Source organism: Volvox carteri (genome assembly GCF_000143455.1).
Source record: "Volvox carteri f. nagariensis unplaced genomic scaffold VOLCAscaffold_1, whole genome shotgun sequence".
In the NCBI taxonomy this organism is placed as follows: Eukaryota; Viridiplantae; Chlorophyta; class Chlorophyceae; order Chlamydomonadales; family Volvocaceae; genus Volvox; species Volvox carteri.
Window position 1 is genome coordinate 961490 of NW_003307545.1, and position 23786 is coordinate 985275.

At 55.5% G+C, this 23786-nt stretch overlaps 4 protein-coding genes across 4 annotated transcripts; 2 read left to right on the forward strand and 2 right to left on the reverse strand.

Moving 5' to 3' along the window:
- The first annotated feature begins 73 nt into the window (after window positions 1–73).
- VOLCADRAFT_127265 (Selenoprotein T) lies at window positions 74–1953 on the forward strand. Its single transcript, XM_002945620.1, has 3 exons — window positions 74–438; window positions 513–792; window positions 1176–1953. The coding sequence occupies exons 1-3, from the start codon at window positions 224–226 to the stop codon at window positions 1404–1406; spliced, it is 726 nt and encodes a 241-aa protein (XP_002945666.1). The 5' UTR covers window positions 74–223; the 3' UTR covers window positions 1407–1953.
- Window positions 1954–3509: 1556 nt separating this feature from the next.
- Window positions 3510–7258, reverse strand: VOLCADRAFT_115617 (uncharacterized protein; the record flags this gene model as incomplete). Its single annotated transcript, XM_002945980.1, has 6 exons — window positions 3510–3694; window positions 3968–4294; window positions 4639–4753; window positions 4973–5059; window positions 6109–6206; window positions 6514–7258. 6 exons carry the CDS (start codon window positions 7256–7258, stop codon window positions 3510–3512), a joined length of 1557 nt encoding a protein of 518 aa, XP_002946026.1.
- Window positions 7259–9790: 2532 nt separating this feature from the next.
- Window positions 9791–13391, reverse strand: VOLCADRAFT_120152 (uncharacterized protein; the record flags this gene model as incomplete). The annotated part of the gene is made up of 6 exons (XM_002945981.1): window positions 13134–13391; window positions 12689–12786; window positions 11747–11854; window positions 11028–11196; window positions 10380–10429; window positions 9791–9889 (listed from the first exon to the last, which is right to left on the reverse strand). Exons 1-6 carry the CDS (start codon window positions 13321–13323, stop codon window positions 9791–9793), a joined length of 714 nt encoding a protein of 237 aa, XP_002946027.1. The 5' UTR covers window positions 13324–13391.
- A 458-nt stretch (window positions 13392–13849) lies between these two features.
- On the forward strand, window positions 13850–22174 carry VOLCADRAFT_120154 (uncharacterized protein; the record flags this gene model as incomplete). The annotated part of the gene is made up of 15 exons (XM_002945621.1): window positions 13850–13987; window positions 14777–14902; window positions 15110–15217; window positions 15734–15850; window positions 16444–16539; window positions 16715–16962; window positions 17196–17568; window positions 18032–18145; window positions 18616–18834; window positions 19230–19411; window positions 19688–19730; window positions 20069–20191; window positions 20603–20809; window positions 21401–21622; window positions 21935–22174. 15 exons carry the CDS (start codon window positions 13850–13852, stop codon window positions 22172–22174), a joined length of 2556 nt encoding a protein of 851 aa, XP_002945667.1.
- Window positions 22175–23786: the final 1612 nt, after the last annotated feature.

Sequence of the window (23786 nt, forward strand, 5' to 3'; positions counted from 1 at the left end):
GAAACACTACGTGGCGGCCTGAAGTACAGGGTATCCTCCATTCCTTGTGCTCACAATTGCCTGAAACTATATACAAACATATTCTGACAAGGAGAGCAACCGATTGCGATTTTTAGTATAACAGGTCAGCATTTGACTCTAAACACCTGTATTTTTCCTTACCTGGTCCTGTCCAAGCCGTCAAGGTCTTTGCATAAATCCAGTTCTACAAAGGCTAAACGTTATGCAGTTAAACATCGCGAAAGGAGCCCTACTTCTTGGAATTGTAGGCCTAATGTTTAGCGCGGATGTAATGAGTATGTTTGGGGGTGCTCGAGTGCAAAGTCCCATAGATCCAGATGGTGGCCTTTCGCTGGGTGGACGGGTGCATATCTCCTTCTGCAGTAGCTGAGGAATGCGTGGCGCGTTCGGTCAAGTCCAACAGCTCGTCCGAACGCGGTAAGTTACGTTAAGGAAGGTGGGATGATTTACCAGCATCGGTACAAAAACGCACATTTGATTCTGTGCTGCAGTTTTCCCGGGGTTGAGGTTCACGGTACCACGTACCCCTTGCCGGCATGGAAGAGGCCGCTGGTCACGGCGGCTAGGAGCATACAGATGACGGCCTTGGCGTTCTGCATAGCTGGAGACCACATTTTCAGGCAGCTCGGAATGCAGCCAGTGGCTTGGTACACGCAGAACGTGGCATCCAACCGGCCCGGTGCCGTGATGGGCGTCTGGTTCGTAGGCAACATGCTGATTACTAACCTTCAGAACACGGGGGCGTTTGAAATATACTTTGACGGACAGCTGGTGAGAGCAACTCGGCATGGGAGAGACAGGAGAGATGCGAGAATTGGAGGGGCGAGGGGGGAAGATGAAATGTCTGGGCCCCTCGTCGCACATTCGTAGCTCCTAGAGGCTTGAAATTGACGCGGCGGTGCGTAATGGCTAGCGTCTTAGCATGGCACTAGCTCCATTCTGGCTGTACCCACCACAGCCATGCGTCGCTTTTCCGTGTACCGGAAGATTCCCAATCGTCCTAAGTCACATCCTTCCTGACTGCATCTCCGAAAAGATGCGAGCCACGGCTTGGACCATGAGTTGACCAAGCAAGCTGAGGGACAGGTCAAGAAACCCAGGCAACGATTTTCTCATATCCTTGGCTTTCGCTCCTCCCCCCATCCCGTTTTCAGATCTTTTCCAAGCTGGCGGAAGGTCGCATGCCCACAATGGCAGAGCTTTTGGGCCCTATGGAGGCCTACTTTGCAACGGGGGCTGGCGGTGGGTCCAGGACGGCGATGACCGACGCAGCAGCAGCAGCTGTTAGGGCCGGAGGTAACGCTCCACGGGATTCCCGGGCGAGACCGGCTGGCAACGGCGCAGGGGTAGTGGCTCCGGAACCAGACCACGACGGGGAGCTTTAGCACACACATGGCAATGAACTCCTTGAGGAGAGAAGACTACTTAATGTGAAGCACCCATTGCTCCGTGGAGGATGCTGCTGGCGGGAGAGCGGGACACAGGGTGGTAGTGGCAGTGGCGTGTCGGGCGGCGTGTGTAGGGCAGGGAAAAGGCTCCGGATGACGGCGGGCGGCCGAACCTAACGACCCACGGGTCGTTGGAGGCGCTTCACCTGATCGGGTACGTGGAGTTCTTTTCCTGTTTTTTTCCTACAGACGCACACACTTGTGGCACAGCACGGCTCGATGCTGGCTCATGGCGTAATGGTCCTGCGTGTCTTGCTGCCAGGGATTGAGGTGGTGGTTCTTAGTAGTAGAATCTCCCTACACCCCCAAAAGTGTTTTCCGGGAGTGCTAGTCTTTTGAGTGGGATGTGGTGAGAGACGAAAGAGATGCATAGATATTACACCGGGCTGACGCTCGGCGTTGCCTGCCGATGCACGACGAGAAGCTCAAGTTGTGCAGCCATAGCCTGCTGGATTTAATCTTCGTTGGTTTTAATTATAAAAATATTACAACAACAGCCAGTGACAGATTTGTTTATAGTAAGGAAATGACATCCTAAGGCGCAAACCTGAAGCATGGATAAAAACTGAACATGTGATTGACCAACAGCAACTACGTGAAATCCGTCTACCATAAATCTCACCGAAATGTCTTTCGTCACAGTGGGACACGAGAGCATCAAGACCCACATCCGGGATACTTCCTTTGAAGAGCCTCATTAGGATGCCCTCGGCAAAAGGCACAAGGTACGACAGCGCTGACAGGCTACCAGTATGCATCCTGATGCGCACTGTCAAGTGTTTTGGCGTCCGTGCTAAACACATTACCCAGCCTGGTAGTGCTAAACTTCTCATCTCCTTATCTGCTCTTGCAGACCGCATGGCCGCCCTCCTAGCGGTCTCGGTGCATCTTCCCGTGTCGACTACACCCATACTGTTTATCGTCGTCGTTGGCTTTATCACCACCATCTTCATCGTCTTCTCTATAGAGGCTGGCATGTATCGCACCACCATGTTGCAACTCGCAACCCAGCTCTCGCTGCTTCCAACCCTCCTCTCAACCCTCCCCCCCAGCCCCCTATCAATACGTCAAGCTCTTAAGGGAGTTACACGGAAGAAATAGAGCCACAAACATTTCCTAAGGTTAAAACAGAAGACGACGTGGCTCCACAAATTCTCATATCGCAGGTTTAGCTTTAGGGTTTCTAAAACCCTAAAACCCTCACCTCCTAACCGCCCTCCTCCCGTCCAACACACGGCGCTTCCTTATGGTGGTGAACGCTGCTACTCTGGCAGCTGCATCAGCAACAGCGGCTTGGGGCAGTTGCGGCTAAGGTGTGACGCGACACTGCCATGAAGGGCTTCCAGCAGCAGACCTCTCCTCGAGTAGTTGAGCAACACCACCATCTTCACAGCGGGGTTACTGGCGGCCAGATGACATACCTGGAATCGGGGTTGCAGAGGTCCAAAGGCTTTTCTCTCTCGGGGATAGTCACGAGACGACGAGACGATGATGGTGGTGGTGGAGAGCGGGCCGTGGTGGCCATGCCGCAATGGCAAAAGGGTTTCACGACAGGTACGACAGAGGACCTTGCCTGCCGTCAAGGCATAAGACGCAAAGCAAGGTTCTCACACAGGACAGGAGAGGCAGCAGCGCCTCTCAGCAGCGCCTGTTGCTTGCGAAGCTTTTAAATTGTCAGGTGGGGCACAAAGGCGGCGGAAGAGATAACGAGTCGAGGAAGGGACAGCGATGGTGCCGCAGTACAATACAGGCACGCAGCCTCCCTTTCACGCATTATGTAATTGGGTCATCAGAAAGCAGATCGTGTGCTCGAGGCTTTTACCCGCATAGCATTAGGGGATGTACAGGCTGTACAGCTGTACAGCCTGTACATCCCCTAATGCGTCGTTACCAGTTACCACATTTCCATAGGCACGATGCTCGAGTATTTTGACTTTATGTTATATGTTAACATGGCGGTAGCAAGAACAGCTATAGGCGAGGTTTTTTGCTACTGTTTATTGGTCATCCGGACCCAGTTGCTGGTGCAGACCCGTCGCCCTACCCCTCCCCGCCGTGCCGTACCTGGTCACCTAGATCCTGTGGATCTCCCGTGCTGCTGTACAGCTGCCTGTACGACACCTGTCCCAGGCCACGGCTCTGAAGCTGGTTGGCGATGGCAGTGGACAGCGAGGGCATACCGCTGAGGCTAGGTCCAGCCACATGCCAGATAGACAGCGCATCACCTGTACGGCACAAAACACCGCACGGGAAGGGACTTTCGTTAGGGAATAAACAGGAGGCAAGCATGCATCAAGAATCCATAAGCAAACAGAATCCATAAGCAAACAGAATCCATAAGCAAACAGTCCTGAGCACAGGCTGTATCAAAAATGAAAGAAAAGGACACACAACATTACAAAGTTAGGTTAGGGAACATGGTGGATTGTGATCTCTCTGCCCACGTGCCCACTTGCCGGCCGGCCCCTTCCCCATAAGGCATCACGCTAAGACAACACCTTTGCGCGCGCAGTTGTCCGCCACCCACTGCCAGACACTGGCTAACTCCTCCAAGTGGTTAACAACAAGAAGGATCTCACTCCTGGTCGAAGCCGCCGCCGCCGCTGGCGCCGTCGCAGCGGCGGCTGCACCCTCGGAGGCCAGCGCCCCCGACGACGCTGCAGCAGCAGCCGGTGGCGGCGGCGGCGCTAGCGGCACGGCGGCAGCACGACGCGCGGCTGCGGCTGCTGCGGCCGCCTGCGCCTCGATACTCGGCACTAGTAATAGCGGCACGTGGGAGTGTTGGTAGCAGAAGCGGCTAACTGAACCATATTCTGCCAAAGCACCTGCGGCGAACAAAGAGGATAAAAAGCAACCGTATAGCGTTGTTGTAGCAACAGCAACAGCAATTGTAAACTTTATATGGTAATAGTACCGCAAATCGCAACAACAACAGTACATCGGAGCGGCAAAAGCAGAGCGGCATTGACAACCGCAGACGGGCAGAAGCAGCAACAGCAGCAGTAGCAGCAGCAGATCAGCAAGCGGCAAACCCAGCGTTAGGCCGTACGATAGCTGGTCGCCGAGTCCAATCCGGCTCTAGCTCTGCTGCTTCTATCGCTCTTTTCAAGCAGGCGAAGGCAAAGACCCATGGGTCGCTGGTTCGATCACATTCCCCCTTCGCCCTCACCTGGTCCATGACTGGCCACGACTAGCAGTTTGGCGTCGTACCGCCGTACGGCATCTAGGAGGGTTTCACCAATGCCGGCTGCAGACCGACAGGCCGACAGCCGAGGCAGCTCAACCTGAGCAGCAGCAAAAGGTAAATGTATGAGAAGACTCTTCATGTAAAATAGATGGCGACATAGGAGAGGTTGCGGATGTCGGTGTCGAACATGCCTTGGGGTTCACAGCAATGCTATCTCAAAAGTAACGAGCATGGAGTAGAAGAGCCAATAATGTACCGTCTGCAAGCATGCAACGCAACATACGTCGTACGACGCCTACACTGTTTACTTCCGTACCTCGTACTTCACTCCGCCTCGGTGCAGCTGCTCGCAGCGCCGATCAACGACACGCCCCGCGGCCGCTTGTAAACGCGACAGGTAATCCTGTGTGTGCGCCGTACATTGACCAAACAGACGCCAGGGCGATGGCGGCGGGCGGAAAAGAAAACCTTTCAAAAGTCGAAAATTTTCGAATAAGAATACAAGTTCGTGAAGGGCTGCAGTTGGCCATGACTATTACTGCTACTGCTACTGCTACTGCTACTGCTACTGCTACTGCTACTGCTACTGCTACTGCTACTGCTACTGCTACTGCTACTGCTACTGCTACTGCTACTGCTACTGCTACTGCTACTGCTACTGCTACTGCTACTGCTACTGCTACTGCTACTGCTACTGCTACTGCTACTGCTACTGCTACTGCTACTGCTACTGCTACTGCTACTGCTACTGCTACTGCTACTGCTGCTGCTGCTGCTACTGCTGCTGCTGCTGCTACTGCTGCTGCTACTGCTGCTGCTGCTACTGCTGCTACTACTGCTGCTGCTGCTGCTGCTGCTGCTGCTGCTGCTGCTGCTGCTGCTGCTGCTGCTGCTGCTGCTGCTGCTGCTGCTGCTGCTGCTGCTGCTGCTGCTGCTGCTGCTGCTGCTGCTGCTGCTACTGCTGCTGCTGCTGCTGCTACTGCTGCTGCTGCTGCTGCTACTGCTGCTGCTGCTGCTGCTGCTGCTGCTACTGCTACTGCTGCTGCTACTGCTACTACTGCTACTACTGCTACTACTGCTGCTACTACTGCTACTACTGCTACTACTGCTGCTACTACTGCTACTACTGCTGCTACTACTACTACTACTACTACTACTACTACTACTACTACTACTACTACTACTACTACTACTACTACTACTACTACTACTACTACTACTACTACTACTACTACTACTACTGCTGCTCAATGGGCTACTTATATAACGGCTGCGGGGAACCAATTGAGGCGACAGTCAGCATCCAGAACACATGCGACAGACATACAGGCGGCCTACGCACCACCCACCCATCCACACAGACCCCGACGCTCTCACATGCAAATCAACCTCGACACTGCCGTAATTGCCGCCCCCGGCTGCGGTGCCCAGTCCCAGGTCGTGAGAGCTCACGGCAATGGAGCGGCCCGAAGCCGTGGTGCCCAGTGAAGTCTGCCACTGCAGTGTCCGCGGATCACACACTACGTGTACGACACGTAGCTCGTCCACGCCTGAATCATCACCATTAGGGAAACAGCAACAAAACAACACCGCAATAAATATTACAGCAAGAATAAAACAAAAAATTGAAAATAATAAAATAATTAATTGGTTGCGTGTGACAGAACTGATAAGCACCAGCGATATTAAGAGGAAAACCTATTACTCCTGAGGCTTCACCGGGAGGGGGTGAGATGGGCTCCAGATGCATGGACGATGTACGACGCCGTAGCGGTGGCCATGGTGTACGACAAACACGGCTGACTGGGACTTCGCGTGGCTCCCTTTTCCAACCTCTTCCCCATTCTCCCCCTCTACCTGGATGATACAGGTTCTTCGCCACCCACTCCACCGCCGCCGCCGCGTCGTCCGTATCATCTAGCGCCACCAGGATAGTGCCGCCGCAAGTGTTGGGCTCGTTGCAGGTGAACTCGTGAGGGTGTGTACGGAGGACTTCGATGCTGCCGCTGGCGTGGGGATGCAGAGGGGCCTCTTCCGTCGCCGCCGCCGCGGCGGCGTTGAGCGCCTCCGCGATGCGGTCACTTGTACGGAAATCAGACACCGATTTGAGCTGAGACTGGGGCTGGGTTTGCGGGTTCTGCTGCTGGCGCCGCCAAGCCTCCGTTTCCGCGACAGTCGCTTCCGCCGCGGCTGTAGCGGCGCGCTCAGACTGACTTCTGCCGCCGCCGCCAGCAGACATGCCAGTGGGCGGCGGCCGCGACGCATCCGCGTCGTTTGAAGATGCAGAGTTGCGCGACGACGGTGACGATGATGGTGCGGGAACAGGGTTGGCGCGGCGCCGGGAGGCCTTGTTGCCGGTTCGTGCTTCTTCGGCGGTTCCGCCGCCGCCACCTCCTCCTCCTCCAGGATCTGTGGCCGCCAGCGGCGGAACGACGGAGCTACCGCTGCGGCGGCGGAGCCGCCAGTGCAAATACCCCGCCGTCGGCAGGACGCCGCGGTGGCCGGCGACGGCTGCTGCCGGACCTGGCTGCGGTGGCGACCGGATGGACCGCGGCTGGCCCCCAATAACAAACCAAGGGAAGGCTCTAACGGGCTCTGCCATGCTTCGGCTGCCCAGCGAGCGATGGAGGATAGACTTCATCCCTCAAATTCACTTCTCTATCGAAGGTGTTTGAGCTGCTAGGAGAAACGTAGCTAGGAAATTGCACTCTCAGGACGTCGTTTTCTGGACGTCTGACGTGAGACGTGTGCAGCAGCACCGCCAGAGACTACGGCGACGATTTTATGATGCTGATGCTACGTGTCTCGAGCACTCTTGTGAGCTGTTGCGACGGGCCAATTGCTATTCTTCTGCGGCGGTGTATGTGGATACAATTTAATGCCAATGCAGACGGAAACGGATCCAAGAGAAATCAGAAATCCAGAACGTGAATTAATGTTGCGACTGTTAGATGTTGTAGATTTTCATCCGGGGGGACTCGTCGCTGTTTTTTGCGATGTGCCCAGATGTTTCCGTATCCTCAACCTGCGACCGGAAAGCGAGTTCTTGGACTAGGGCTTCCGACTCACAATTACAGTCACAAATTCGACATATCCCCAGAAAAATCTAACGCCAAGGTTTTGTTGTGTGCTCTGCTTTCAGAGAGGGCATTATCTCCGTAATGAAGATTGACTAATAACTCGTAAAGCAGAAGCAGCGGCCTCCCGAGGACCGGAGGAAAGGATTACAGTCATGCCAAGCGATAAGGTTGACCCACGGGTCATACCTTATCGCGTGCCGGCAAGTCAGCGCAATCACCACAAACTTCCTGCTGTAAACTTCATTGATTCTCTTTAAACTGGAAAAACACGGAAAAAACCGTCAATCCGGGAATTAAAGGAAGCGTCATCCGGGAAAGAAGGAAGGAAGGATGGAAGCGATTCTTACAGCGGTGCCAGAAAAAGGCTACAAGTGCTAGGAGCAGGGCCGTATCGTAACGGGCTCGGCAAGCCATGCATGAATGGAAGGACGATGTACATGTACATGTATCAAAGTACAGCATTTACAGGATTATAACCATCGCTGCGGGCTTACGAAAGAAGAATGCCTGTGGAGGGGCGTGCATGTACTTCTGTCACAGTATCCCTCCAACGAGGACAAGAGGCCTTGGTCGCCGGACACTTGGTCGTCACCGACAGACCTCCGCCCTCTCGTACACATCAACCCAACCACCCCCTCCCGGGCTCATGCCCCCTCATGTCTCATCCCTTAACACGCAGAAAAAGGAGCACCAAGTCACATCCGTTTTACAGGCATGCATGCACGCATGCACGTGCTACTTCCCTATCCACACACACGCGTACACACACGTAGATCATAAAAATACACGCGCACGCGCACGTGCGCACTCTTGCTTCCCCCACCCCACCGTCACTCCCGCAAGCAGACATAAGCGGCGCATCGCAGACAGCAAAGCGGTGCAGCGGTGCACGTGTCTGTCCTTACACGCGTTACACCGAGCACGCGCCGTATACAAAACACGCCCCGTGTGATGCACGCGGCTATCCTAATCCTGACGCTCAGCAGTCCACGCATCCGCATCCCCCCCATGCAGCAACTCCTATCAATGGTAGTTGTGTCCGCCCACGCACAAGTTCAAGTTCAAGTTCGTCTCATTTGTGGACCTTGGCTCTGCTGATAACTTCAGGAGGCGGGAGCCCCGCGGCTACTTCCCGGCGCTGCCGTCAGCCTGGCATATGCCCGGCTGGAAGCACGCGACGAATGCTGTTGAGACATCAACCCTCCAGGGGCGGCCTCAAGGTTTGCCGTCGCCGCCGCTGCCCCCGCGTCTATGTTCCCTCCTGGTACGGCTGGTGCCGCCGGCGCTGATGGCGTTGAGGTGACGGAGGCGCCCTTGGGTGCCACCGAAGACCCTCCGAACACCCGCAGGTCCAAAATCTGCATCGATTGCAATTAATGGCAGCAGTAGCACCGGCAGCGTCGTCGGAGGTAAAGTAGCAGTAGCGCCAGCAGAGTTCTCATTGTTAATTGTGTGCCAGGTCCAGCTATTGATTGAGCTGCTGTAGTAGTAGTAGTAGTAGTAGCAGCGGCGTCAGGAGCCGCAGGAGCTAAAAGGAAAAGAGGATTCAGCAGTGGGCATTGCGACGGGGAGAGCAAAAAAAAACGCTGAGGGATGGTCCCCGAGGAAGCAGCTTGGCTTGCGTTGCTTGCCTGCCTGGCATTAAGCGCCACGCGGGTGCGTAAGTAGGCAGATCTGAGGAATTGTTGGGTGCTAGGCAGATGGATGGCCCTCAGCTGATGTGAAGGTGGGTGTCCGGAAGGTGTGTGAGGGGGGGCGATGGTGGTGGTGGTGGTGGCGGCAGTTCTGGTAACATTGTAAAATCGTCGCGCCTGTTTTCTCGTAGGACATAAATATAAGAGCTCATGAGACGTAGTTATAGACAGCTCCAAACGCAGGAGATCACGACGACGGCGCCTGACAACGCCTCCCATCCCCTCGATTGCATTCATTCTTTCTCTCTTCTGGGCCCGTACGATAATCCTTAGCCCCGTACCACGTTTAGACATGTAGGACACCTGGGCGGCTGAAACCCGACGGCAAAAACACTAGTTTTATTTAAATTTTCTGGAAAATCATCGTCTGACATAGATGGCCGCTTTCTTTACCTGCTTTGCCTGGTCCACGTTATTTGCCAGTGTGTCCCGCGCTCCCGTACGCTCCTCCGTACGGACCTGCACAAAACATCAGGATAGCATCGCTCGCTTTTCCTTTTCCGCCAAGATTGCCGTACTGTAACATTACGTCAGTCTGTGCGGATGTGATGCCGTGAAGATGCGGGAAGTGGAGGTGAGAGGACGGGCGTCCTGGGGGTCCTTCCTGGGTGTCCTGGGGGTCCTTCCTGGGTGTGGGGAGCTAAGGAAGAAGAAGAAGAAGAAGATGCCGGTGGTGATGCTGATGATGATGCTGATCCTGACGAATCTTTCTTCTCCTGCAGCTGGCGAGCATAGTTTCCTGTTTTGGCAGTGACGTTGATCAAGGTGCGACGGCGCCTCCGTTCTCTGTCTTCTCCTTCTTTTTGGTTGACTAATACTTCCGCACCAAGGTTGGAAGTAAGACGACTCAAACCCCAACTTCAACTCCAGCTCCCAACAGCGACCTCGGCTCCGAGACACTTCACCAGTCTACCTCAGCCTACCTCAAGCCAGCTGCCGCGGCCCATACCTGCGCAAACATGGCCTCCATGTCCGCATCCGCTACCTGGTAGAACTCGCCTGGGGAGAAGCGTGAGGGGGAGATGGGATGATGATGGGGGGGGGGGAAGACGAACGACGAACGAGTGAAGCTGCTGCCAGGGCAAGAGTGTACCAGAAGTAGAACTGACCAAAAGGCGTTCTTGAAGGTGGTGGTGGTGGTGGTGGGGTGAGGCAGGCGCCGAAGCGCGGCATGGGACCGGACCGATAGAAGGGCTAAGGTATCGTACATGGCAGGCGCCGAACTCTCTCCGTTCGCCGCTCCGTCCTGTCAAACGACCTCCTGCCAAGCTCCAAGCACCACCACATCACCACCACAGCTGAAGGCACTTGCTCCAATTCCCCTACTACAGGCAGTAGCGCGCATCAGGGCGCATCATACGCCTTACATGCACTACTCTACTCACATAAACAGAGGCTCAGCTTTACGACACTTTACACGTCCTGTCCGTACATCGCCAACTCACAGCCCTCGGCGCACGGTGCACCCCGTCGCATAGCCTACACGCCTACCCCTAAAACCCTAACCCTAAGACCCTAACCCTAAAACCCTAATTCCACCCCGTCGCATACCCTACACGCCTAACCCACCCCGTGCAGACGCACAGACCGCTTTTACCTTGCAGCTTGGTGAGGCCCTCGCCAACGCCCTTGATGTCCAGGTGGGGTATCATCTGGAGCACCCCCAGTGTGGACACCTGCTCCTCACGCAGCTGCTGCTGCACACCCAGTCCCTGGTCCAACTGGAACTGCTGATGCTGCAGCAACAGCTGCATGATGCGGACCATCTGTACACACGCGCGCGATCGCGCGTGCGTGTGTGTGGGGCTTTTTAATAAACTAGCTGTGCGTGTGTGTGTGTCTCTTTAGTAATATCGCAGTCGTGGAGTCGTGGACAGGAACTGGTGAGGATGGCACGTGTGAGTGCGTGCGTGCGTATGTCGTTTGTCAGAACGACATCAAGGTGCGTCCAGAAGTATAACGACATCAAGGTGCGTCCAGAAGTATAACGACATCAAGGTGCGTCCAGAAGTATAACGACATCAAGGTGCGTCCAGAAGTATCGAAGTCCGTGGGCGTGTATGTGGTGGTGGTTCTATGGGGGGGATGATACATCTCTAAAAATACATAAGGTAAGGTGAGTAGTGCGCAAAAGGTGAAATAGTGCCTAGGTAGCACCTTCCTCAGTAGGTGCACGTGGGGAGGGGGGCAGCTTACGGAAACCAAACAAGACATGTGTCTTGATTAAGCACTACCTGAGCATAGTACCGGCCCCACGTTGCTGGCCAACTCACGTTGCCCCTTGCCTTCGGTTCATCTTTTTCAAAGTTGACGTACCTTGAGAAGGTTTGACTCGGTCAAGTCGTACACGCTCTCTTTCTCCAAGTCCGCGTACGCCATCTCGCCGTACATCTCAAGTAGGGTGCGCGTGTCGGTTTCACGGACCTATGAGTTACCACGAGCACACACATGCGAGCACACACGAGCGCGAACATAAAAACGTTATGTGCATTCCTGACAGAAGCGAAACAATGTTGTTTCCGAGCACGATGAGAACTTGGAAATCGGATGAACGCCATGACCGGAATTTTCGCCAACAAGCGATGATGTCGAGGAAGACTCCAGTAATGAGACTTCCACCCACATGGCGCATATGGGTCACTTCAATAGTCATGCTGCCGCAAATTGGATTTGATTTGAGGTCGATAAAACACCGCTAAACTCGAGACGACTGGGAAGGTGCCGTATAAGAAGAAACATGGGCGGTATACGGCACAGAATTTTTCGCGTCTTGCACGGCAGAATCTCGAGCTGGAATCACTAGGAAGCGAGTCCGTCGTCCAGGAGCAGATCAGGGTGGATCACACCACAGGGTTGATGTGCCGCGACCCAAATCGCCAAAAAATCGCCAAACAATGTCCAGATGACCCGGAAGCGCCCATCGGAGTCCTGAGTGGACATTTCCATCATCTGACAGCAGCGGCCGACACCCGAGAGCTTCGACTTCATTCCCCAGACCCCGCATGACAGCCGCCAGTCGCCCCGGGGAATACGAGGAAACTGTTGCTCATACAAGACATGACACATGCCGCTAGCTGAAGAAAAATCTCTGTGTAAATTGCGTTTGGGTTTTACGGCGGTCTCTGCTGCATGTGCAACTCTGCGCGCGGTGTCTGGCGCTGCTTTGAAGTGCAGAGTCCACAAAAACCAAGCTCGTCCTGATTGTGCTAATTCGCCCTACACGGAGACGTGCTTTGTATGGCTAAAAGCAGAACTCACCACTCGATCAACGTTTAATGCACGAAGCTTACGCCAGTTGACTTTTCGATCAAAGGGCGAGAAGGAGAAGGGCGCTAGGCGCTTGGCGCGGTCGAGATCTGGAAAAATCGCGGCAGGGAATGGGGGCTTTAGCGGGGCCCCGAGGGGAACTTAGGAGGCTCTGGCGCATGGCGACTTCAGGGTACACACTGAAGGTGCCAGGGCAGGGTGTGAGATTGGCAAAAAGATGGCCGTGGCCAAGGTCGCAATCCGGGAATGTTGTTGCTAGCCTGTGCCCTTGGCAGGGCTGTCCTTGTTCCCTCCTGTGTTTTCCTTGGTCCATGCTTTGCGCACGCTCTTCTGGAAAATGCTGCCATCCATGAGCTGCAGTAGGTTGCGGAGTAGCTAGCATAAGCTACTTGTAATCTAGCTTTTCGTCATGGTGCCAACTGCTGGGCTGACTCACGGTACGCAGGCGCTCCCACAGCAGTCGTTTCCACTTGAACAGCTTGGTCAACGTATTTACGCCCCGACCGTTCCTGCAGGACCTTTGCCAAGCGTTGTAGTTCGAAGGCGCGGTCAGAAAAGCTGTCCAAGTCCCGGGAGAGTTGCTCCGACTGCTCCGCGAGCGACCGGACGATGGATGCGGTATTCATTTTTTGCGCAAGTAGAAACCATGCGGCACTCGAGATTTCAAGGCATTTCCATGCATACAACTTATTCGTGGCCTTTGGCAAGATTGAAAAATTACCCTTAAAGAGTTGATTCTGTGAATACGGCTACCGCACAGTACATCTTGATCTGGGAAGCTTTTCCAAGAAGAGCTGCAGTGCTGGACACATTTGGGTCATGCAGCTGGATCCGGTTGCGTGGATAACGAACTTTTTCGAGCGGCTTACCCATCGTCTGAAAACTTTCTAAAAACATGTTGGAATTGATGAATAAAATTGCAAATATTGTATCCACTAAATAGAACCAGGCAGGAACGGCAGCTTCGTTTACAAAATGTTTCTTCCCGGAAGATTGCTACTCCTTTCTTAACACCAATTTATGTATATTGCATGGGTTGAAATTTTGTAGGCCGCATCGCGACCGGCTGTGTTTGCTCCATAAGGGACGTGAGACACAGACGCCTCTGGTGTCTGTAAAGCAGACTCGCTGTATCTCTGACAGTAAACAAAGATGTCTTCCTTACGGGACCTTGTTGCCGGCTCGGATATGTGTACACCCAGCGATGGTGCTGGGCCATCGAATGCGCTGGGCGGACTTGTCAACACGCTTCTGGGCGGAGCTGGAAAAACGCAGGAGCAGCTTCGGGAGGTACGCCAGCAGGGTCTGCGGACTTATTTCTCCATCCGCACGTGGAAAACCACGCAGGTTTCTCCTGCTGAGTCGTCCGGGTTCCCCCTTCCCCCAAGCGATCCCCAACAAGTTCCCTATTACTACATGCTTGACTCGTGAAGTGGAATAGTTCTTTATGCACTCCAATAGTCCATCCAGCTTCCCCATGTACTTCCTGATGCTAACTTCGCCAATCACACAAACGCAAACCCGCCTCGGTTTTCCATCCCCCTATCCCCACCCGTGCTCGGCAACTGTTCTGCACCCCCGGATACCCCTTTCCTGCCTATTGTGCAGCACCCCTTCCTCAAACGTATCAACCCCCGCGCTCTTTCTGTGTACGAGTCTTTTGGCATCACGCTATTTGCATGTACATTGCGACCTACAAGTGTTTTTTGCTTCTCTTAACCTTGGAAAAGCAAATGCATAAGAACTATGCTATGGTAACCCCTCTTTCCAATAATCATGGCTTTGTGTAGCTTACGTCCTGGGAAAAACCTCCCGCATGCTCAACCTCTGTATGCCTGGTCAGTTGGATTTCCTCTCCTGTACGTCCGCGCACCCATGCCTATCAACACGCAATCAAGCAACAAGCCCTCCGCGCGCATCATTATTTCCCGCAATCCCGTAACCTGCAGCCCTACATGCCACTCACCTCCGCTGCCCCCCCGGATTCCTTCCGGATAATTAATCATTTCCACCCAGTCAAAAACCATCCTCCTACGTCCGTACCCTTAGCCCCCGTCCCTCTCGACCCCCACGCACCAGCTGCCGGGTATGGGCCCCGGTGTTGCGGGCCCCAGCACCTTCGCTCGCCACGTCCATACCCCTGCGGAGCTAGCAATGGCGGGTCCCAGCGGCTTACAGGTCCCGGGATTGGGCCCGCCACGAATGGTAGGGGCTTAGCGTGGGGCTGGGAAAGGGCAAGGTCACGCGGGGTCGGCAACATTCACCACTGTGCTGTTTACTGGTAGCCGTCCCCTCCCAAGGCCTGTCCTCTAGCCTCGTCTTCGGCTTCGCCTTCGGCTTATGCTTTCTTTCCTTCTTTTCGGCTTCTTTTTTTGCACCTGTCGGCCCTCTCCGCGGCCGCTTCCACCGCAGGATGCAGCAGCTGCGGAGTCCTTCCTTCAGGGTATCCATGGGGGACCCTCTGCCGCCGCGGCGGCGGCTGCAGCCCCTGCGGAATGGGACGCCATCTTTCATGGTCAGGTGTGTAGGGCGGTCCTTCCAGTGATCATGGAGGCATGGAGGGGCAGCCGCAGTGGCTGCAGAAAAGCAAGGCATCACGGACCGCCAGGAGCATATGTCCAAAAGCGCGAACTTGATGGAAGGCTTGAGGGGCCCCGGAGAGCCGCGGTATGGATAGTGCTCTTAGAGAAGATTATGAAGTAGTGTAGGTTCCGCCTCAGTAAAGCTCCGCCTTAACCCAGGTGATGAATGAACAGGTGAATGAACAGACGTCCCGAGGGGTAAGAGGAACAGCCCGAGGTTGTTCACGGTTCCGTTCCGCTTGAGCTTCCGGTCCATTTTGCCTCCGGCCGGAGGGGAGGGGCCGGAAAAAAGCACAAGGCGCCGGCGGCAACGGAAGAGGAGGCAGCAGGATTTACTACAAGAAAATGGGGGAGGTGTAAGGATGACATTGAGGGATTGGGGCTGCCGATCCAGCTTGCACTTTTGGGCCTTGAGCTCAGCACGTTACTATTCGTCCCGTGGGGCCCTGCGCAGGAGGCTCGTGTCCCGGGGCCTATTGTGCTGGCGCCCCCAGCGCCGCCACTAGCGCCGACGGCTGCAGGGGAGCTGATGCCCCGGGGGCCACCCCCCATGCTGGCACCTCACTTTCAGGTAGGCTCTCGTCCGGTCTGCGTTGCGGTAGGGTTGATATACTATGGGGGGGAGGAAATGTTTTGGATCTAGATCATCCTCACGTCAGATCCAGTACGGAATCCCCTTGGGCGCGTCGGTCGGTGTTTGGGGTACTGGGTCCCGAGGGAAGCCGAGGGGAGGGGAGGGGAGGGGAGAGGAGGGAAGCCGAAGGGGAGGGGAGGGGAGAGGAGGGAAGCCGAAGGGGAGGGGAGGGGAGAGGAGGGAAGCCGAAGGGGAGGGGAGGGGAGAGGAGGGAAGCCGAAGGGGAGGGGAGGGGAGGGGAGTTGTGTAATGACGGCTTATGGCCACCGCTTGCCTGCCTGGATAGCACATGGCGTGCCGCCATGCGTGTGCTAATTCCAATCTGCAAGGAAAACCACCCGCTGCGTATAATCCCCCGCCCCCCCCCCACCCCCATCCCCCGCCCCGCCCCCACTCGTTTGTGGTTCGTCTTTCCCCCACCCCCATCCCAACCTCTTGTTGCCGTTGTTGGTCAGGCTTTTGTCCGCAGCGCGCTGGCCCCCGGTGCCGCCGCGGCTGCGGGCCTGCTGCCTCCCGAACTGTCTACCCAGCTCACGGTGGCGGATAAGGTCCGCATCCGGGACCGCGCCACTATCATGGCTCGGCACCTGTACGCCGACCAAGGGGACAAATTTGCGGATATGCAGGTAAGCACCACGACAACACGACAAAAGCACCTTTCTAGGTTATTGACACTACTGCGTTTAAATTTCATTTCAATATCACCAATCTGAAAAAATCTAACGCAGCGCAAATTCAAGATATTATTGAGGAAACTGAAAATTTTTTGCAGAAATTTTGAAATTTTAAATTTCGGTGCAGGTTGGCCACCTGCTGGCCTCCCTCCGGATAGATCCTCGAGAGCTGCCCGCGCAGCTGAACCACGTGCACCATGCAGACTGGCACGAAGCCTGGCGGGCCGCGGCCACCGGCGCGCCGCCGCCGTCAGCGTCGGCGGAGCTGGCGGCGGCGTCTGCGGCGGCGGCAGCAGCAGCACAGCTCCCGGGGGGCCCAGGCCAGTGGGACGCGATTTGGGAGCATCGGCATGGCCCGGGGGCGGCGGCGCAGGGGTACGTCAGGGCTGTGTGTTGTGTGTGTGTTTGTTTTGTACTGCCGTGTGTGTCCGTGTCCGTTTAGACACCACACAAAAAGCCATACACCAAAGTCAACAAATAATTTATACTTGTCTTTCTCTTAATCCGCAACTATTTTTTTTCATGTTGTTGATAATGTTGATAATTTCCTGCCGAAAACTATCATGTGGTGTGACGGCCTCCGCTGCTCCCCCCGCGGGGCCCCGCAGTCCTGCCAGCCTTCTACGACCGCCGTCTACCGGCTGGGCGAACGAATTCGCACAAGCACAGGCGGTGCCGCCACCAGCGGCCTGGGCGGCGGAATTCACGGGCACCGCCGCCGCCGCCGCCGCTGCGGTGCCAGCCGACTCCGCCTCGACTTGGGCCGCTGATTTCAAGCAGGAACAAGAGCAGGCCACGGCGGCCGTGGCTTCGGACGATCGGGCGTCACAGGCGACCCGTGGGTCGGTGGACACGCGCGCGACGTCGGCGGCGCTGGCGGCCGTGTTGAGTCAGGCTTCCGACCCCAAGATGCGCAACTCCAAGTTCCTGCAGTTCGTGAGCAAGATGAGCAAGGGCGAGCTGATCTTGGAGGATAATAAGGTTTGTTGGAGGGCGCGACGGAGGCGTGGACCAATGAGATGACGGAGGCGGGGACGGGGACGGAACGAAGGCTTTGACATGGTGACGTTTGAGGTGACGGAGACTGAGGACAGGAACAGGGCTTGATGGAAGGGGGGAGCTGTTAAAGGCTGGAGATGGTTTTCCCTCAAGACATGCCTTCCCCCCCCCGCCCGCCGGACGCCGTTCGGTCAGTTCTACGCCTGGTACACTTTTGCCCTAGCAGCAGCTTCGTTTGTGGTTCGTCTTTCCCCCGTCCTCCTTCGTTCCATGGGTATGGGAGCGCGGGTGACACGCCATGCCGACCAGCTGGCTTGGGCGGAGAGTTTCGGAGCTGCGGACCAATACACACCGCCACTTCCTTCCACACCGCCAAAATACGCCGCCATTCGCTCCTGACCTGACACATCTCGGGTCTCCGCCGTACCCTCGTTCTCGCTGTAAGGTTGTGGAGCGAGGCCCGGAGGCGACGACGTCTTGGGCGGCGGAATTTGGGCAGCAGCAGGGTACGGCACCTCCAGCGGCATCTCAATGGGCGGCGGAGTTTGGGCAGCAGCAGGTGGGGGAGCGATATGAGCTCAGCGCGAGCCGTGAGCATGGACGAGTGAGCCATGGGTCAACGTTCGGGGGAGGGCGGGTTGGTGGGTGGGGGAAAGAGGGCGCGGAGAGACAGAGAAAAAAGAGAGGAGGGAGGGGGAGGGAGGGGGAGAAGGGCGGGTCTCACACGAAGCGTGAGCGTCATCCCACTGAAAAGCTGTTGTCGGTGTCGGTGTAGGCAAAAACACTGGGAGGAGCTCCAAAGGGCTCCGGGTAACTGAGCTGTTGGGTTCGGATAAGGCCCCCAACACTCCAGACGGACAGGTGGTGCCCGTGTTGGGTTGTTAGATTTGGGTCAGGTACCCAGCGGTCGGTCGGCGTGAGGCTCGGCCGGACGCTGTTGCTTCCCGATCTCTCTCTCGCCCCAACGTGTCGCCCTTCCTCCCACGCACCCCCACGGCCTCCGCACGGTGTGCGCATGGGTGTGCGCAGGCTGTCGATGCGGGTCCCGCTACCAGCGGTCCGGCTGCTGCTGGTGCCGTCCGAGGTGGCGACTGGGTTGAGGAGTTTGCTCGCGGCGTGTCCGACCTCCGTTTGGATGAGGGCCTGGATGCGGCCACTGGTGCCCAGTTGGAGGCGGCCTGGCGGGAGGGGGAAGAGGAGGAGGGGATCGCCTGGTGGGAGGACCGGGTGGATACGGCAAAAGACAGGGTACGGCAAAAGGCAAAGTGGGCTGAGTTGCTGCTGTGTGAGTTACGAGACTGGGATGAGTGGCGAGAGTGAGCGAGTAGGCGCTTTGCCTGTGTGTGTGTGTGTGTCATGATGTGGGATGAGTGTTTTGATGTCCGCTGGGCCCCTCCTGGGGGAGGATGGATTGCTGAATGCTGTGTATGTGTGTGTATGTGTGTGTATGTGTGTGTATGTGTGTGTATGTGTGTGTGTATGTCTGTCTATTACAAAGAAGGCAACAGCACCGCTTGCGAGCGTGTTGGCGCTACGTACCTGAGCCTGAGCCTGAGCCTGGCACTCGCTTGGCAGCTGTTCCTTTATGAATTAAAGGATCAGTTTGCTCACGTCATTTCCCCCCTCCATCCCCTCTCTCCTAGGACGAAGAACGGCAGTTTGAGGAGTGGGAGCGTCTGTACGGCCACGGCGCTGTGGAGGAGAGCTTCGGACTGGGGGGTACACATACGTACGAGCGTGCTGGTCCCGGGGAGTACGTGTTTTCTGAGAGCAACCCCTTTCTGGGGGACCCGGAGGCGCAACAGAAAGGCAAGGAGCTGTTCAGGTGGGTGATGATGGGTGGTTGGATGGGTGGATAGGCGGGTGGGGGCCTCTTTTCGCCCCTCTTCCCCCCCTTTTCCCTTGTGTGGTTCGTTTTTCCCCCCTTTTCCAACCGTCCCACTTGACTTGTAAACCATCAAACACGGCACCGTTACCTTCGCCGTTACCTTCGCCGTTACCTTCGCCGTTACCTTCACCGTTACCTTCACCATGATAATCGTCGTATACACTTTAGAAAAACCCGCAATCCACCTCTACCCCCCCCCTTGCTGTGTGTCAGACGCGGAGTTCTCAGTGAAGCGGCACTAGCTCTGGAAGCCGAGGTGAGCAGCAGCTTGAAGGCCTCGTGTGTGTGTGTGTGTGTGTGATGGGGGGGACTGTTAAGATGAACCACGGACGAGTGAAGCAAATACCAGAGATAGACGGATGGGCGGATGTGTGTGTGTGTGCGTGGGGGGTGGCGTGGACTGACCTCGCATCGCGATCGGGGGCCGCGTCCTCACCCGCCTTCCGGCCTCTCCAATGTGAGCTACGCCGGTGTGTGTGTGCCTGTATGTATGTATGTATGTATGTATGTATGTATGTATGTATGTATGTATGTATGTATGTATGTATGTATGTATGTATGTATGTATGTATGTATGTATGTATGCGTGTACAGGTTCGTGCCCATCCGGAGAATGCGGAGGCGTGGCGGCTGCTTGGGACGGTGCATGCGGAGAACGACGACGACCGTCAGGTGGTAGTGGTGGTGGTGATAGTGGTGGTGGTGATAGTGGTGGCGGTGGGAGGGAGAGGGGGAAGGGCGGGCGGAGAGGCCTTTGGCAGTTTGGGCTAGGTAGATCTGCAGAATATAGTTTTTTTGGAACAATTGCATCATGGTGACTTTCCTCGACCGCATTCAGTACGTTATCGGGTTGCTGGTTTTCGAGGCCCCGAAATCTAAGATTTCGCGCAGTTGCTTTACCTTGCTTTACCTTGACTCGTAAAACACACACACACACACACACACTCGCACACACACTCACACACACACCCGGGGGGTATCCCGGGTATCATCTCGATTCTTCTGTGATGGTTCGACTTACCCCGGACCCCTGGCGGATGTTTTTGTTCATACAATTATCTGTTCTACCGTTCCGTATATCCTGTCCTGTCATCGTCCTGTGTGTCCTGCGTGTTGTATCCTGATCAGGCTATCGCCGCCATGATGCGCGCCCACTCAGCCGACCCACGGGACCCTGAGGTGCTGTTAGCGCTGGGTGTGAGTCATACCAACGAGCTCTCCCAGTTGGAGGCTGTACGGCACCTGAGGTCCTGGCTGGCGGCCCAGCCGGCGTATAAGGCCCTGGATGCGGCGGCGGGGGAGGCCCCGGACAGCAGTCAGCGACTAACACACGTGGTGAGCCCGTGGCTGGGTGGTTGGCGGTTGGGCGGTTGGCGGTTGGGCGGTTTGGTGACTGGGTGGGGTGTTAAGAGGGGGTGGGGTGGGCCCTAGGTGGGAAGGATACGGGGTGCGTGTGAACCATACGAAACCCTAAAACCCTAATGAATCAAGACACGAAGGGCTAAGGTGTCTGGTGCCAGGTTTCAGCCAAGGACCCCACACGGGTGGGTAGGAGGAGGGGGACCTGCCGGCCCACCTAAAAACCCACGACACCGTTTTTTTCACTGTTTCTATATATCGCCGCCACTCCCCTTGTGACAAACAAACCCCTTGTCCGCTGCCGCCGCATCTATTGCTTGCTGCTGAAGCTAAAATTCGAGAACATTTGCACCAATTTTATGTAATTAAAAGTTATTCAGCCTGTCGATCTGTCTGTCTGTCTGCCGCGGTCTGTTCAGCTTGTCGGTCGGTCTGCCGGTCTGTTCTCTCCTTTTTCCCGACTGTTGCTCCGCCCCGCGACTGTCATGCTACTTCGTAACCCGCCACCCAACCCAACCCAACCCAACCACCGACGCCGATTTTCACCCCGATGGCATACACCCACAGATTCGCATCTTCGAGTCCGCAGCCGCCCAAACGCCGTCCGATCCCGAGCTTCAAGTGGCATTAGGTGTACTGCACCATTTAGGACGACAGTACGGCCCCGCCGTACAAGCCTTCCAACGCGCCCTGGAGCTACGTCCCTCAGACTACAGCCTTTGGAACAAGCTGGGGGCTACGCTCGCCAATAATGGCCGGAGTGGCGAGGCCCTGGCGGCTTACCAAAAGGTAACCCCTGGTGCCGTACTGTACGGCATTGACCTTATTCAGCTGGTCTGTTTCCACCCACTTCCTTCTTAAGTATCCCCCCACGCGCCCACTCTCGCATTCCCGGGTCGACACAACACACGGTGGTCTTCTTTTTTCCCCTCCCATACCTCCCGTACCTCTCCTCTTCCCCCCCCGCTCCCGAGGAAACCCTCCGCCTTCCCCCTCTCTTGCCCTGGCAGCAGCTTCAATCGTGTGTGGTTCGTCCTTCCCCCTTCCCCGCCAAACCCCGATCTCTCTGCCACCCACGCCGCGCCTCACCGCAACCCACAGGCCCTAGATCTGAAGCCCAACTACATGCGCGCCTGGACCAACATGGCCATCTCCTTCGCCAACCTCGGAGACTACGACCGCTCGGCCGCCTTTTACGTCCGCGCACTGGGCCTCAACGCCTCGGCCGAGCACGTGTGGAACTATATGCGTGTGGTGTTGACGTGTTCCGGTCGGATTGATCTGTTGGAGGCTGTGGAAAGCAAGGACCTGGCGGTGCTGCAGGAGGCATTTCCCCTGTAGGAGTAGGAGTAGGAGTGCTTGTTGTCGAGTGCTAGTGTTTATGTTTTCTGCTCGTTTTGTTTTTTTATGGTGGGGGGTTGTGTAGGATGGGGGGAAGAGGTTTGGGAACCCGGTTCTTTTGGATGTGCGCTGTGTTTTTTGAGGGTTAGGAAGGGATAGTAGATGGCAGTGCAAATGCAGAGATGCAGATGAGATTTTTTTAAGGGTGTTTTAACGTGTATTTCGGCGGGGGTGGGGGATTAAGTCGTGTGACGGGGGTTGTGTGATTTTGGTGTGTGAGGAGCAATGTTGGGCCTTGTGCAGGAGTGCTTTTTGTGCAGGAGTGCTTTTGTTTTGGATTTTATTTGTGTGGAAAAGGAGTGTTTATACAGGTATTGTGTGTGGTGGTAGAGCTGGTGGAAATGCTGTGGGAAATTCGGGTTTTCGGGGGGGGGGTGTATGCGTGTCTGTGCGTGTGTGTGTGTGTGTGTGTGTGTGTGTGTGTGTGTGTGTGGCACCGGAGCGTGCTGCGGGTGAGACAGACACTTGGGGGATAAATTAGAAGGTGAGAGTTTTGCCCAGATTTTTTCCGTAATGAGATTGTTAAGGCCGTTGCCAAACCTGCATTCCTTGCCTTACCTTGCCTTAAGTCGCTTTTGCGTACGCTTGTATATTGAATGACCCGCTTCTGTTTGGGGTTCATAGTATAAATTCTCTAACCTAGCCTTTGAAGTAAGCCCAAATGGTTAAAATTGTTCCTTCAAATTCAAATCGTGGAGTTCCTGGAGTTTGGCGGAGAACAAAAATCCACGTTGAAGTAAAGTAGCTGGATTCTAACTAAGATGGTGGGTATGTATATGGCAGGAACTCGTTAGGTTGCGAACAGAGATAGCGAGAATCTTATCCAATCTTATCTAGCCGTGCGTGGCAGGTAAAGCATTTTGCGGCACCGTTCATGACCTTACAGAAATTAGTAGGTTAATATTTACAAACAGTGTATCTCAAGTGCCCGCAAAACTGCTTGCCGAGCTCCTGTTGCGACCATTCTATGCTAAGGATGTCTGTGGCCCCCGCCAGCCGCGCTGTAGGTCCCTCCCACGCACTCGGTAGCGGCCTCTCGGCCTCGCGCTAGCTGTAGGCCCGATGTTATCATATTTAATTATTTTCAAATTAGCACTATTGAACGGAGTCTTGGTTCCCGACCCCTCCATGAAACCGCTACATGTTTTGTGACAACCGGTGGGCGGAATAGCACTAGTCACATATAACTAAGGTCGAAACTTAGGCTAGGACGTTTCATAAGCTCATCAATCTTAATAGTTCATGTCAACGGTACATTTTACGGTTGCTTGGAGTGATATTTCGGTTCAACAGAGCGGCCTTGTTTCGGGGTGTTTTCCCGAAGCTGTTTTCAAGGTGGTGTCAAACGGCCACGGAGGAGATATTGCTGTATAGAGGCAGCGGCTTTGCATACGGAATGTTTTTTCAGCCGCCGGGAAAAAGCTTGCGAAACCGCGGTCGCAATTTCTCATGGACAAGAACAACTCGTCAAATAAATACACGACAAAAAATTTAACATCAATCTCTGTTCTTTTAAGTTGTCTTGATTGAGGGCCGTAGAGGTGGTGGCCAG